The 14,953-nt window shown below is 35.6% G+C and overlaps 1 protein-coding gene across 2 annotated transcripts in view; it reads left to right on the top strand.

Moving 5' to 3' along the window:
- The window catches only part of LOC147074738 (uncharacterized), a 53,005-nt gene that overhangs the window by 11,457 nt on the left and 26,595 nt on the right, over window positions 1–14,953 (top strand). For both annotated transcript variants that reach the window (XM_085942571.1, XM_085942572.1), the window contains exon 2: window positions 8,708–8,773. In XM_085942571.1, coding sequence (XP_085798697.1) covers window positions 8,708–8,773 — 66 coding nt within the window. The remainder of the gene's footprint in view (window positions 1–8,707; window positions 8,774–14,953) is intronic.

Below are 14,953 nucleotides of genomic sequence, written 5' to 3'. Positions count from 1 at the left end.
TAAAATTGTAGCCTTAGTTCAATGAAAACAAATATGTACGTATAACTGACAAAGCTTAGTGTACATTATTTATATATCTTAACAGCCTACCTCCACTCTTCGCCACTGATACCCATACATATAATAAAGAATACTAATAATATTATGGCATCGCCAGTATTAATATCTCAACAACGTATAACTGACAAAGTTTAGTGTCCACTATTTATAACGACACTGATACTTATATATATATTTTTTAAATAGTTTCTAACACTTAAAAACAATTACGCTAGTTCAATGTTGTTCTGTATCCAATTAATACTTTATTGGAGAAATTTTCATTGGTTTATTTGTATTTTCGCTGTTTGTTCACAGTTGCTTACTTCTGTTATGTTATTAATTATTTATTATTGTTGTTTTGAAAACTACGCAGTGCGTTCATGCGTGCGTTTATATTGTAATCGAGATAAGTATATTGCAAATTGCAACTGCTTTCACGTTGGACTGATGTGCGTTTGTCGTGTCGCAACATCTAATTTTAATAGTGTTACAATTCAACATACGTGAGCGCGGTAGAATGTGATGAAAAGGTTACTAAGGTTAATGATTAAATTATCTGTAAGTTATACTTATGTGGCAATTACACGGTTCTCGCCCGCATTTGTCTTATGTTTTCAACACAATCAGTTAATTACATTATTTAAATATGTATAAATATTACCGAGAATTGAATTTTGAATTTGTTAAGAACGGAAGATTATGTTTAAATTACTAAGTGCATTATCCATTTATAACACCTCCAATTTATAGTCCCATCTTTCAATGCGCCAACGCAGAAAAAATATTTTTGTATATCTATACCTGACGCCCACGGTGGCCGCGCGGCGTAAGCGTTGGACTATCACGCCGTGGGTCTCAGGTTCGAATCCTGGGTCTGGCAAGAACACATATTGTTTTTCAATTTGTGTGTGAGTCACGGTATGTACCTAATAGGTTGAGCAAGTGGCTGACATCCATTTCTCGTAAAAAACAAAATCTGTTAATACAAACCTCTACTCTGTGGATGCCCATATGATCCTATTAGGATCGGACATGGTCGGGATATCTAGCAATTTAACCGGTCTAAGACCGTTCTGAAATAGGCATCAAATGGGGTTCGCAAGTTCAGAATCCTGAGATCCTTCTCCATTCATTGATCCAGAAAAACTGTGATTAATCCCAAGTTTTTGGTGAAATATTTTTTTTGTATCTAGTTGCATCATGCCCACGAGGGCCGCGCAGTTTAAGCATCTGTCTATAGCGTCGTGGGTCTCAGGTTAGAATCCTGGGTCTGGCAAAGTACACATTGCATTAGTCAGAGTATGGATCTAATGCCGGGTCCACACTGGCAACATGTCGCCGGCAACCTCGTTAAATTTTACGATAACTATCATAATTGCTTAAGAAATTTTACGATAATTATCATACTTATCGTAAAATTTAACGAGGTTGCCGGCGACATGTTGCCAGTGTGGACCCGGCATAACAGATACATTTATTATTTTTTAAACGCATTTATAAAACCATTAGTATAGTTTATGACGAGATACCTAACCGATTTTTTTTTTATTTTTTTTAAGCGGTACATGTTCAAACACGCGCGTTAACATGATCTTACTCCCTACTTCAATTTTAGTTTGTCGATTTATAGATACGGTCGTATGTTGTAGCTTAACCACTGGGGGATAACATAACGTCATAAATTATACTAATGGTTTTATAAATGCGTTTAAAAATTAATAAATGTAAAAAATCTTAACACCGCTGCACATTCATGTACTGAAATATGACTATATTCTAAAACGAGCGAGCGAGAGGTTTAAAAGAACACTATTTTATGTAATAAAAATACTTTTTGCAGTCATCAAATGTTTAAAATAAATATAAAGGATAACAAGGCTTCAAAATTATATAAAATAGATTATCTACAACGTTTAAGGAATTTCCAGAATCATGGTTTGAAAATGCAATAAAAGCTCTATTTTGACCTACGCTGAGCAAGTCCGCCCTTAAAGTAGTTATATTCCGAACTCTGTATTATGCCTGATATTTTGCCCATGCCTAATAATATTATATCCGCAGTATAAAAGGTTCCTACTCAAATGACTTCGATGACTTTCGTAGTGTCAACTATGGAACTCGGATAAGTAGGTACTTATTGTCATTTTGTTTTGGAATTATTGATACAAAAAGCGATCGGTGCAGAGCCGGAAAGGTAAGAGGCCGTGTCAAATTTTCATTTTCTAAATCTTCGCCGCGCATCCGCTGCTGATGCAGTGCTCCTCAACTCCTGAACGAGCAGGCAAAAATACTCCTCGTTTGGGTTTAACATTCAATATTTTTGTAGGCAGATGTGGTCTTTGTCTACGTCTCTCTCGGACAACATAAATGTCAATTATTACAAGATAAAAAGAACTTTTTATATACCACGTTTTTAAATTTTCTGTTGAATCATATAAACTTGACAATTCTATGTATTAATAATTTAGGACAAATAAGGCAATTGTCAACAAATCATTTTTTTTGCTATTTTGCAACAAACAAACAAATATAGAATACTGAAATGTCATTTTGATTTCCATAGTAACGCACGTATATATTAATAATTTAATTGCTAGAACCACCCCCTGAGCAACCAATAATAGTGGATTGGATTACGGTTTTAATAACTTAAAGCAGAATTAACTGAAAATTAATTCAGTTCTACTTAAAAAGTCTAAAAATATTTAAAAAATGCATTGGCATCGTGTTCTGATATATTCTAAAAGTTTCAAATGTCTAGCTAGTCGGGAAGTTAGTTAAAAATCGATTGCAAGATTTGTATTGGATAAACAACCACCGGACAAACAAGAATATGAGCTAAGAAAAACGTGGTAATAATTGACGATAGCATGTATGACGATGGCCGCGCGGCTTAAGCGTCGGCCTATAGCGTCGTGAGTCCCAGGTTCGAATCCTTGGTCTGGCAAGTACACATATTAATTTTCAATTTGTGTATGAGTCAGAGTATGGACCTGATAGGTTGAGCAAGTGGCTGACATCCATTTCTCGTGAAACCTGTTAACACAAACCTCCATTCTGTGGTGGCCGATATGATCCTATTAGGATTGGGCATGGTTGGGGAGGGGGGTATGCATGATGAGATTGTTCGCAGAACCAATCTGACATGGAGTGCATTTGGGCGCCTGAATATTATCTTCAAAAGTGACCTCTCATTTTTTCTTAACTTTTAATTGCTTGATTTAACCTTTCAGCAATAAACTGTATTATTCTTTATATTTTTTGTGTGAATGAATTTTTATTTAAAAACTCGCAGTTCTCTGCGGTGGAGAAAGTGTGCTGACAGAATAGTTATAGTTTTTATTCACAGGTGCCACTGTTAAATTATAATAATATTAAACTTTAAATGTTATCGAAGATAAAGTGTGCAACCAATGCTTACGCATGTGTGTGAAACATGGACCATTAATTTAATCCAAAAAAATACGATTAGCGCAACGTGGCATGGATAGGCGCATGCTGGGTATAACGCGAAAAGAACACATTTTAAATAAAAGTTATCCGTGATGTTGGTAACCTAGTAATTCAAACGGTTTTCGTCGCCGACTCGAACTCATCTTCCGAGTTGATCGCGCCTGCCGCTGCCGTGTGTACCTATCCGTTAACAGAGTCGGGCTTCGAACCCGGCCGGTTAAGTAGCCGCGCGCGTACCCACCCGACCGGCACTCACTCCGCCGCCCGCCGCGGATCGCTGGTCGCCGGCGAACTGCCGATGAAGTATTCGCTATACAGGTGTATTTGCTTGTCGTGTTTCCGATTTGATTGTAATGATTCTAGGCATGGACGAATGAACCCGGTGGACAGGAAATCGAGTGATTTGCACGCTGCCGGGGAGGCCGCGAATATTTGGGTCTTCCGATATTTGTCTCCGTTTATTTCTTCTGTTGGAAGTGTCATGCTGACGTACATATTTCGTTATGGGTTTCTTAATTTTGAACTGGCCGCTTAATGGACAGAAAGTTATGGAAACTGAATATTTATTATTGGTCTTGGAGCCACTTGATTTACACGATTTTCGTTTGATATAACATGACCTGGAATCAGGGTTGCCAGACGTCCCTATTTGAGCGGGATTGTCCCGAGTTCAACAGACAAATCCCGAGTCCCGCATTTCCTCTGAAAATCCCGACTTAACAAACTTTGTATATGTACAAAATGTACGTGTATATAGAGGGGTCACTTAATTTTTGTAGACAGCGTACCACCTTTTATGAATATGACTGAAGCAAACGAGAAAAAAACAATATATGAAAAATGGATAATATTCTTTAATGATCATTCCGCTTGCAATAATTAATTAACTATTAAGTATAAAATTGTCGCCCACATACTCGCAATTCCACATTTCAATGCAATGAACACAAGAATTTTTAATTTTATGAATGCAGCTTGTAGAAAAGATTATTCATTACATATAGAGATTATTGTTAAAAACTGTAGTAGCTGAAAAAAAAATGATTAAGTACCTAGGTACTTAAATTAAATGTAATTGTATCTAATAATAACTGTGATTCCTGCGGATTATTATGTGACTATTTTTTATATGTTCTCTTCTGTATAAGTACATAAATGTAGTACTTATATACATAATATATTATAATTTAATTAAAATTATGTATTTTTTCTTAATTTCTTTTTTTTTGATCGTTCGAAATAATAAATGTCCTGATTTTGGAAATCTGACAACCCTGCCTGGAATGCACATGCGGGCATGACCACCAAGACACTCAACACGTCCTCTGGGTCTGGGATTGTCTAATTTTCGCACGCATATCATATTATGTGATTATGGAAAGCCAACACTTTGCGTCTATGGTCCTTGCATTGGACTTCAAACCGCCAGTTTTTGGTATTCGTGGAAACGTCTAGCCATACCCATTGTAATGTGTGGAGATTCTTAAGTCGGGTTCCCATCACTGCCTTCACGACTTGCTACTTGACTATATTTTATTATAGTGGAATAGCACGGGTGTTCCCGCACGCGAGTGGGTACTCAGTCTCGTGGATGCTTTAGCTTGGCTCAATTTAGACATCTTGACGCCGCTGTGATAGGTCGCAGTAAACAATAGAGTAATATGAAGTAATAAAATAAAGTAATAAATACTCTCATAAGGGGTGGTTTCCAATCGTGACGTCCTGAAGAATTTGAATTTATATGCACCCGTAAATTATATCGCGGTCATGATCTCTTCTGTATTGGAACTGTTTAATCGTGCCAAGCTTATGAGGCACCATCAGGGGTGCGAGACTAGTCAATGCGCTCCCGAGAAACATAAACATTGTCAGTGATGTGCTGTATATTTTGTTTTTGAAATTTTATTTTATTTAACACCATTTATGTTTTTCCCATCTCTCTTCTGAGAGCAATGTTTACTAAATATTTTTATTTAACTTGGTTGATTAGGTACAACCAGTTCTTTTTAAATTGTTATGTTGTGAACGTCCTGAATGTACACAATGTTTTTTTTTTAATAAATGTAACCTAATGTGGGTCTCGGCCGCGTCCAGGCCTACGTCCTTCCGTCTCTCGCAAGCCCTAATTAACTTAGTCTTGGGACCATAGGAATACTATATCTTATCATTATCAGGTTAGATCTCCAGGTTATTTTATAATAGGTATTATGATACGATAGAGCGATCAACCGGACAAAGGTACAACACCCTTCCTCGTCACGTGCCTTCATCACATACACCTCCGAAGTAGTGGAAGGTTTATGCACGTGGATGCCCGATGCACTGACTGATTTAGAGGCTCACTATGCTAAAAAATAAGATAAAAATCACACATTCCTACTACCAACGCACAAAGTAATGATGTCAATGCATCTCTTTCCTAGAATTACATCCTGTAGTTAACTGAAAATAATTATTATGGAAGACAACAATAACGGAATATTAGTGGTTTAATTTATTACGTACATGTACTTATTAGTTGCAATGTGAATGCTATAAGCCACTTTGATATTAGTTGCAGGGATTTTTCATGATTTGAGTAATATTTTTACTAATTTGTGAGAAATACGAATTTTTATAGGATATTGGTACAATTAAATAATTGTATGACTATTGTAAGCTGTTTCGAGGCCCCCTTTTAAATCTTGTGACGAATCGACTGTGTCATAATATTATGCGTCAAAGAAAATTGCCGTTGAATCCCCCGTAGAATCTTTATCGCACTCTGATCAATATGTCAATGCTGACCTAATGAGAATTTTGTAGATAATTATTATTCTATTTTACAACGTTTTTATTAGCTCGTATTCTTGTTTGTCCGGTGGTTGTTTATCCAGTACAAATCTTGCAATCGATTTTTAACTAACTTCCCGACTAATTAGACATTTTAAACTTTTAGAATATATCAGAACACGATGCCAATGCATTCTTTTAATACTTTTAGCCATCTTTGAGTAGAATTGAATTCATTTTCAGTTAATTCTGCTTTGTATGAAAAGTTATTTCGGAAGTAATCCAATCCACTATTATTGGTTGCTAAGTTGGTGGTCCTAGCAACTAAATTATTAATATATACGTGCATGTGTGTATGGAAATCAAAATGACATTTCAGTATTCTATATTTGTTTGTTTTTTTATTTACTTACTTCATATCAAGCACAAGTTTGAGCATATTGAGCATAATAATTCAACAGAAAATTTAAAAACGTTTTAAGTATATAAAAATTTCTTTTTTTCTTGTAATTATTTGTTTCCATATCGACATGTGATTAATAAAATATGCGTCGTATGTGTTCTCCCAGTGTGTTCATGAAACTGCATAAGTGCTTCACAAAATAATATCGTATCTTTTGACCCGAGAAAAGATGGGCCCGTTATTCATAGATTCATTGTTGTGGGGTTTACTTGCTTATCCGTTACATTTTATTTCCCACAGTAATTTACTTTGCGCGCGAAGCATTTTATCGTGTACATTATTTATTATGCCTACTGAGTTAGCTTCTCTTATCGTCTGGATTATAATTTTTACCTTTTGCTTATAATAAGTAATAATTTTAATGCCTTTACATAAAATCAGATTGTAATCTTGTAAAACATGAAATTAACTTAGCCAACTACATCTTAGGCCTAGCGTAGACTATTATAGTCGAGAGTGCCTTTAGTCAGACTCGTCTTTGTTGTAAAAAACGTGATCAAAAGAACTTTTTATATACTTACCACGTTTTTAAATTATCTGTTGAATCATATAAACTTGACAATTCTATGTATTGATAAATACTTTTTTTGTACTTGATAGAAATACTGAATAAATATTATAGAATACTGAAATGTCATTTTGACATTCCATATTGATTTCCATAGTAACGCACGTATATATTAATAATTTAGTTGCTATGACCCCCTTAGCAACCAATAATAGTGAGTAGTAAATATTACTTTTAACGAATTTTTTCCGAAACATACAAAACAGAATTAACTGAAAATGAATCGAATTCTGCTTAAATATGGCCAAAGGTATTAAAAGAATGCATTGTCGTCGTGTTCTGATATATTCTAAAAGTTTTAAATGTCTAACTAGTCGGGAAGTTAGTTAATAATCTTCAATCGTCCAACACAAATCTTGGACAAACAAGAAAAAATCTGTACCGGACAAACAAGAATAGGAGCTAATAAAAACGTGCTAGAATATATTATACATACCTATATAGCCGTACAGAAGACGTACAGAAAAAAATGTCTCAAATTGCAAGCTTCGTATTTTCCGCTAGGTGCCTTTGGTAGGTAAAGACATCGCCTTAACTGAAGTCACTTGTAGCTAACCTAATCCAGAGGTTATTTTTTGATTCATATACAATATATGTTTAGGCTCCGTTTATATATAAATAAGTTTACATATTCAACATCTTTGGGCTTTACACTATTTTATCCAGGGCCCTTCAACTTGAAGTATTTTAACAGCACTTATCTTGCTGCTGTTAAAAAATCGCACTTATTGCAACAATAAAACCCAACTTCGTGTAATTGTTACAATAAGTGCAAATATTTTGATACAAACCTACCCTAAGTTTGATACTATTTATCACTTTAGCGTTCGATAAGTATAGAATAGACCCACTGTTTTATTTATTTATTTATTCAAGAAAAGATAAAGTTCAATGAAAATAACATAATATTGTGTTGACAATAAATATAATCATAATCAAATTCACAAACATTCAGAGATTCTAATAATTGCTATTCATTCGTAGATATTGTGTTAATTATTAATTGGTAATTAAATTTAATGAGAAAAATTTAAACATACATTCATAAAATTTGGCGTAGAAACAAGTGTGTACCTGCACTAACTGGATAAACGGATTTATTATTTTTATGATGTTATGATTGCGAATGGCAGCAAAACGTGGTCATTTATTACCCGTGAGCATCCGGCGATTCCCCCTGTGACATGTGCAGGTACATACACGTCACTAACATACTGATTTTGTACGCATGTAAATTGATTATGATTGATAAAAAATCAATCCCCAAAGTTTCGGGATTATGCTTACTAATCCCGGGATCAAAAATTGTCCGGGATCCCGGGATTGGATTCCCTACTCCAGATAGAGTTGTCGAATTACTTAAATATAATATAGGTACGTGTTTTAAAGGAAATTTGTTTTCGTTGCAGGGGTGCAGAACTGTCAGATGTGAGCATATTGAGACGGATGTCCAGTGTCGAAGTTCTGGCGTTGAGGTGAGTTTATTTTTTAAATTAGTTTTGGATTAATACAGTTGTTTTGTTTGTGCAAATCTCAATCAATAAAGGATTGCTTGACGAAACAATACTAAGTATCGCTTTGTGCATTAAACCAATGCCAATATAACTTCGACAGTTTTGATTTTAATCACCTGTGCGGAACAGCAGAAACTATTGTTAATTTTCCTGTTGTTTTTTTCTAGTTAATCGTGTACAAATTATGTGATTGTCTTGCTATTGTAAAAGTAAATAGTTTTATCTAAAATAATCTGCGAATGCTTTCCGATTGTAAAGGAACTCAGAAATAATGGGAACTGAAATACCTAACGGGTAAGGAGTAGCAGGTAACCGATCTCGAGTAAGGAATAATCCGGGATAAACTTGAACACGTGTCAAGAATACGTCATACGTCGAATACTGTCAACTGCTCTCGGTTTATGCATTGACGCTCATTTAATATTGGTGTATTACACACATTATTGCACATGCGTAATGCGTGTTCCATTTTCGTAGGACACCTGCTCAGACTCAGACTCAAAACCCTGCATCAAAATGTAGTGTATTGAATATTGCCTATCGGAATTCGAATTAACTATTGCTCAGCGAATAATTCACTAGATTTTAAGAATGTATCATTCTAATTATTGAACATACGCGATACCCAAGAGACGTAGGTTCGATTCCTGCCGGGTGTTTTAATTTGTTCAAAAAAAGGTTTTTTCTATTGGCTATATTTTCTCATGAGTGTTTTCAGAATTATGTAAGTATGTTATTAGAATTCTATTTATTATCTGTTCTGTGCCACCTACACACAGGTCTAGTAGAAAATTGGCAATAGCCGATTGTTCCTTTTATTGATACTACACATAACAAAATTATACCCCACTGTTTCAGACGGCGTGATTTATGCCTTGTTATTGTTATAAAAATAATCTGCTTTTGTTTAAAACATGACGTCTCGCGACGCTGAAGGCCTCCCTAAAAGGAGTTGTGCGGCGCGGCCATATCGGGCGCTCGGGACTGCCGCATGGGCGTTGCGGACACGTCATCCGGCACTGGCGTGGGTGGGCAACTCTAGTCCTGTGGCAAGGATTATGTTGCGAGATAGCAAATGCTATAACAAGCGGCCAAGAGGAAATGGTCTGAATGTATGCCAAATGCGGGAAGATAGAAGGTCTCGGAGTCAAGATTCAAACCATGCACTCTAGCGTACGCCATTGACAATCAGGGTCTTGCGAAGTTCTTCCTTGGACGATGGCATTTGTATACATCTGAATGGGAGTATATACGTGATGGGCGACATTAAATGGCGAGAGATATTGTGTATGTATAGTCACATCATGACTACGACTTATGTAAAGATGGAAGCCGAAGGCATAAAATTTCATAAATTGATTTATACATTGGTAATTCTGATATAATTGATAATTATGTTGTCCAGTCCCCAGAATCACTCAATGAGGCATTATTTGAAAATATTGCACATTGGTAGCAGTGGCGAAGGGTGGAGGTAGGCTGTTAAGATCCGCCATACATAGTACACTTTAAGCTTTGTAAATTAAACAATTAAACCCTGCCTTACCAAACCATAATAGTTTTGGTATATTTTGGATGATACATACGACAAAATTGCGCATACTATTCCACGCATAGTTATGTGTTTTCGTTGGATTAAGAATACAATATAAATATTGTATTACACATATTGTTGGTTCATTTTTTTAAATTCATTAAACCCTGCCTAACCAAACTATAATAGATAAAAAATATTATTCTATCTATAAAATATCCAAAGTTATGTATGATTTAATTGCATATTTTTTGTAGATATACCTATGAGTATTTTTTGACTATTATCTATTAGGTATGGCTTGTTTTTCGCATGGTTTAATTGAATTTTACAAACTAACTAACACCATCTCTAAATTATTGTAGTCTTATTTCAATGTAAACAAATACGTATGACTGACAAAGTTTAATGTTTACTGTTTAATGTTTAATGGTACTATTTATGGAGTATCTTAACAGCCTACCTCCACCCTTTGCCACTGATTGCTAGTTATCCATGGTAATATATTATATACATGTATGTATTATGATAATAGTAGCCTTATCGTAGGTGGCGATGCTTTTGAAATTGTAGAGTCGTTTGTTTATTTCGGCAATGACAAACACCACGAATGCAAACGATGTAAGAAATCGCTGAACCAACTTCGCCAACGGCTGCTATTTCGGTCTCCGAAAGATTCTGAAAATAAACCCAAAACAGTTTTCTCTAAAACTCTACTGCGACCAGTATTAGCATATGGGCCAGATTGTTGGGTATTCAATAAATAGGATTCGAGAATGATGGTTATTTTTCAGAGATTTCTGGGAAGAATCGTTGGTATTGTTCAAGGAAATGGTTTTTGGATGCAGGGAGCTATACCTACTCACTTTATGGTGGCGAACAGATCACGGCGTAAGAAAACGCAGATTGTGTATTGCTTACGCACAGGGAACTGAAATACCTAAAGGGTATGGAGAAGCTGGCAACCGATCTCGAGTATAAACTTAAACACATGTCAAGAATACGTCATACGTCGAATACTGACAACTGTTTTCGGTTTATGCATTGACACTCATTTAATATTGGTGAATTGTTTAGCGAATCATGGCACCTTACGAAGGCTCAGAATAACCGTATACTGAGCTTCGAAAACAGATGTTTGCGACGGATACTCGGTGTGGTGGTGTGACTTTAGGAGCAACGAGGAAATAAGAGAACGCACCAAGCAACCTCTCATCACGCTGATACTGAAGAGGCGACGTTGGACCTGGCTCGGCCACGTGATGCGGGTGCCAGAAGAGACCTTCAACCTGGCTTGCTTGTTCTTTAAGGCGACCGGATTCCGACGCCCGGGAAGGCCGCTAAATACTATCTATAGAGTGTATACGGTGGAGCTACTGGATACTGGTTTGACTTGGAGCGGAGCAACAAGACTGGCGAGGGACAGGGTTTCTTGGAGGCGCCGCGTGGTGTCCATGTGCTCCAACTAAGGGGCGGATATGGCCGAAAGAAAGAAAAGAAAGTATTGAAGGTTGCAACACACTATTGCAAATCCATAATGCGAGGTTCATTTTCGTAGGACACTCACACATTCAAAACCCTGCCTCAAAATGTACTGTATTGGAAGATAGCATATCGGAATTCTATTTATTAATCTGTTCTGTGGCAACGTAACGTAGGTACCTACATAAAATTGGCAAGGGAGTTGCCAGCTAGGTGGGCCATGTACGTACCCCCTGAGAGCAAAATAAGAGCTGCGCATTTATTATATTCAATAGACTGCTTTCGGCCCACTACGGCAGCTATCTAGGGTAGGGAAGTATCGAAGTATTAGAACCTATTGTAACAATTACGCTAAGTTAGCCGTCTAAACAGTCAAAACTGACAATCTCGCTCTGGAATTTAGCATAGCCAAGAGAGGTGCTGTTAAAACATAACACTTATTATAACAATTAGGAACAACTAACTTATTTTAATTGTTACAATAAGTGATACTACTTCGAAACTTTCGTACCCTAGATAGCTGTTGTAGTGGCCGAAAGCAGTCTTGTGTATAAAATAGGTGCGCTGGACGGCTTCGCTGTAGGGGATTTGGGGATTCTCCGCTAAAGTAATTGTAAAGCGTCTAGAGTTGGGTATTTCCCGAGAAAATCTCAATCTCGAGATTCGGGATTTCCCGAAATGATGAAATTTTGAATTCTCGAGATTCGGTATTTCCAGAAAAGAATTCTCGGGAATTCTCGAGATATCGGGAAATTTAAAAAAAAACTTTAAAAATCAATGTAAACACAGACAAATTCCAAAAAAATATGTTTTTTTTATTTATGTAAGAAGACAAACAACAAACAAGAAAACAAAAATAATTAAAAACATTACTTATTAAAACGGAGTTTCAAAAAACACAGACTGTCAATCGCTGCGCCTGACAATCGCATACGCTTTTGAGACACGAAATTCCCTGATGTTGCAAAGATTGCGCTCATTTTGAGTCGACGTTGGCTATGACCCAATCAGTCTTTGAACGTTTTGTGTTTTCTGTCCACGTTTTTCATATAGAAAATTTTTCAATTAATATTTCATAAAGAAATCCTGAATCCCGAGAAAAGATTCTCGAGATCCGGGATTTCCCGAAATGTTAAAAATTTCAATTCTCGAGATTCAGGATGGAAAATCTCGAAAATTTCTCGAGAATTCCCGAAACCCAACTCTAAAAGCTTCGGCACCGGATCTTGCGGGATGGAAAAGGTTTCTAGAAGAGGACAATATTCGTTTAGAATTGTATTGACAATGCCGATGGAGTGAGTTTCAATTGGCAAAAAAAGTCTTCGACTGTTCAGTTCTTTTCTTATACTTAACGACCGATATCGCAACAATATTTTCACATTTTTTTTATTGTCAATAATTATTAATAAATTTATCGAAGAAACGCTCCGATGCCAAAAATGGGAGCGATTTCGGAAACCTAACAACAAAATATTATGAGATCACCGCCGTCACACACCGTGTCATTATTAAATTTAGTCACTTGCCTCTTTTAAAAAGAAAATGACAGCCATTTCGTGTTATCACCTAACTAACTGAACGCTAATAAAGCAATAAATGATTTAGGCACGCATCGTTTATCCTTAGATATTCTCATCTTGTTATAAAACCATAAGCTAATGTGTATTTTTAGTTTTTGTCTGCACGAAAAATTTGGATAATGCACGCTACCAGAATAGCTTTGCAGTTTCGTCTCTGTTGCATAATTAATTTTAAATTTAAAACACGCCGCCATGACGCTAGAAAAAAAGTTCTATTTATAATATATACTTATTTATTTATTTATAGATATATATTGATAGGTAGGTATTTAAATTACCTATATTTGACATTATTGTCTATGGAAGGGATGGCAAACCTATGGCATGCGTGCCACTAGTGGAACGCGAGATGATTTTGCATGGCACACGAATGTTTCATTTTGAAGAGAAAAGGAATAATGACGACATAGCCATGTGTATTTTCTTCGGTTTTTCATAATATTATGTTAACCAATCGATGCGCAGACGGAAACGACGAAATTCATGCATTAATGACAAATCGCATTGTATAAAAAATAGCGGGCAAATCCTGTTCAAAAATAATCATTAGTTTTAATGTAAATATACAATTGCATAGGTCGATTCCTAGGATCGGGCGATTAAAAATAAAAATGTTACAAACTTTATGAAATTAATTATCGGCAGTCATTGAAATATAATAACTTTTTGTTATTTTGCCTCTTCAAACATAATCTCTAACAATGGAAACCCGTTCAGTGATGGAGAATATAATATGAAAGAAGAGTGGTTCAATGCTTCCACGATCTCTTTGAGAATTTTGAAAACAAGGAAAAAAATATTAAAATACTTTCGGCTAGAAATATGATGAAAGATAGAACATTAAGAACTCAATTATAATTTTTAAACTTTTTAAATGGAATTCTTAAAAACTGTTTTTTTAGAAAACTTAAAAAAAAAATTCGCCATGAAAAACTGTTTGGCACGTCAGACAGTCGAAAAATATTATTTGGGAAATTTTGGCATGCGCACGTAAAAAGGTTCGCAAACCCTGGTCTATGATGTGTGAAGTACTACACTGTTATGGCAATATGTTACAAATGGCATGGCATAATCGAACACACTCGAGAAGTTTTGTTCTAAATTTGAAATACTGTCGAAATTGTGAATAATGACAACAGAATCAATTTCAAAATAACAAAATGCGAAATCCATGAAATTTACACAAATTTTCGCCATTAACTCGATAAGGATTTTTACAAGCGAAAATGGTCATACAAGACGCAATTTAAACTAATTAAAGCATGTAAGTATTACGTTGATATATTATAGGTAGGTACTTATATTAATTGTTTGTCGAAATGACTAAGTAGGCGTCATGAGTGTGTAGCCCGTAATTTGTATAAAAACCACCAAAGAAATCAAACATGATTGATGAAAATACGTCTTGCAAGAAAGAAAATTTGTCGAAATCACCAGGATGATTCACAAAAGCGTCCAAAATAATTTTTCAACGATTTGTTCTTTGCCGGTGCGGTGTGATTTGTGGGAATTTAAAAAATACGTGGAATTTGTTTGACTTAGACA

Source organism: Rhyacophila brunnea, unplaced genomic scaffold, assembly GCF_057557595.1.
Source record: "Rhyacophila brunnea isolate RB1 unplaced genomic scaffold, BYU_Rbru_1.0 scaffold_15, whole genome shotgun sequence".
NCBI classification, from domain to species: Eukaryota; Metazoa; Arthropoda; class Insecta; order Trichoptera; family Rhyacophilidae; genus Rhyacophila; species Rhyacophila brunnea.
The sequence above is the reverse complement of the archived record's forward strand: the minus strand, read 5'-3'. Positions and strand labels throughout refer to the sequence as shown.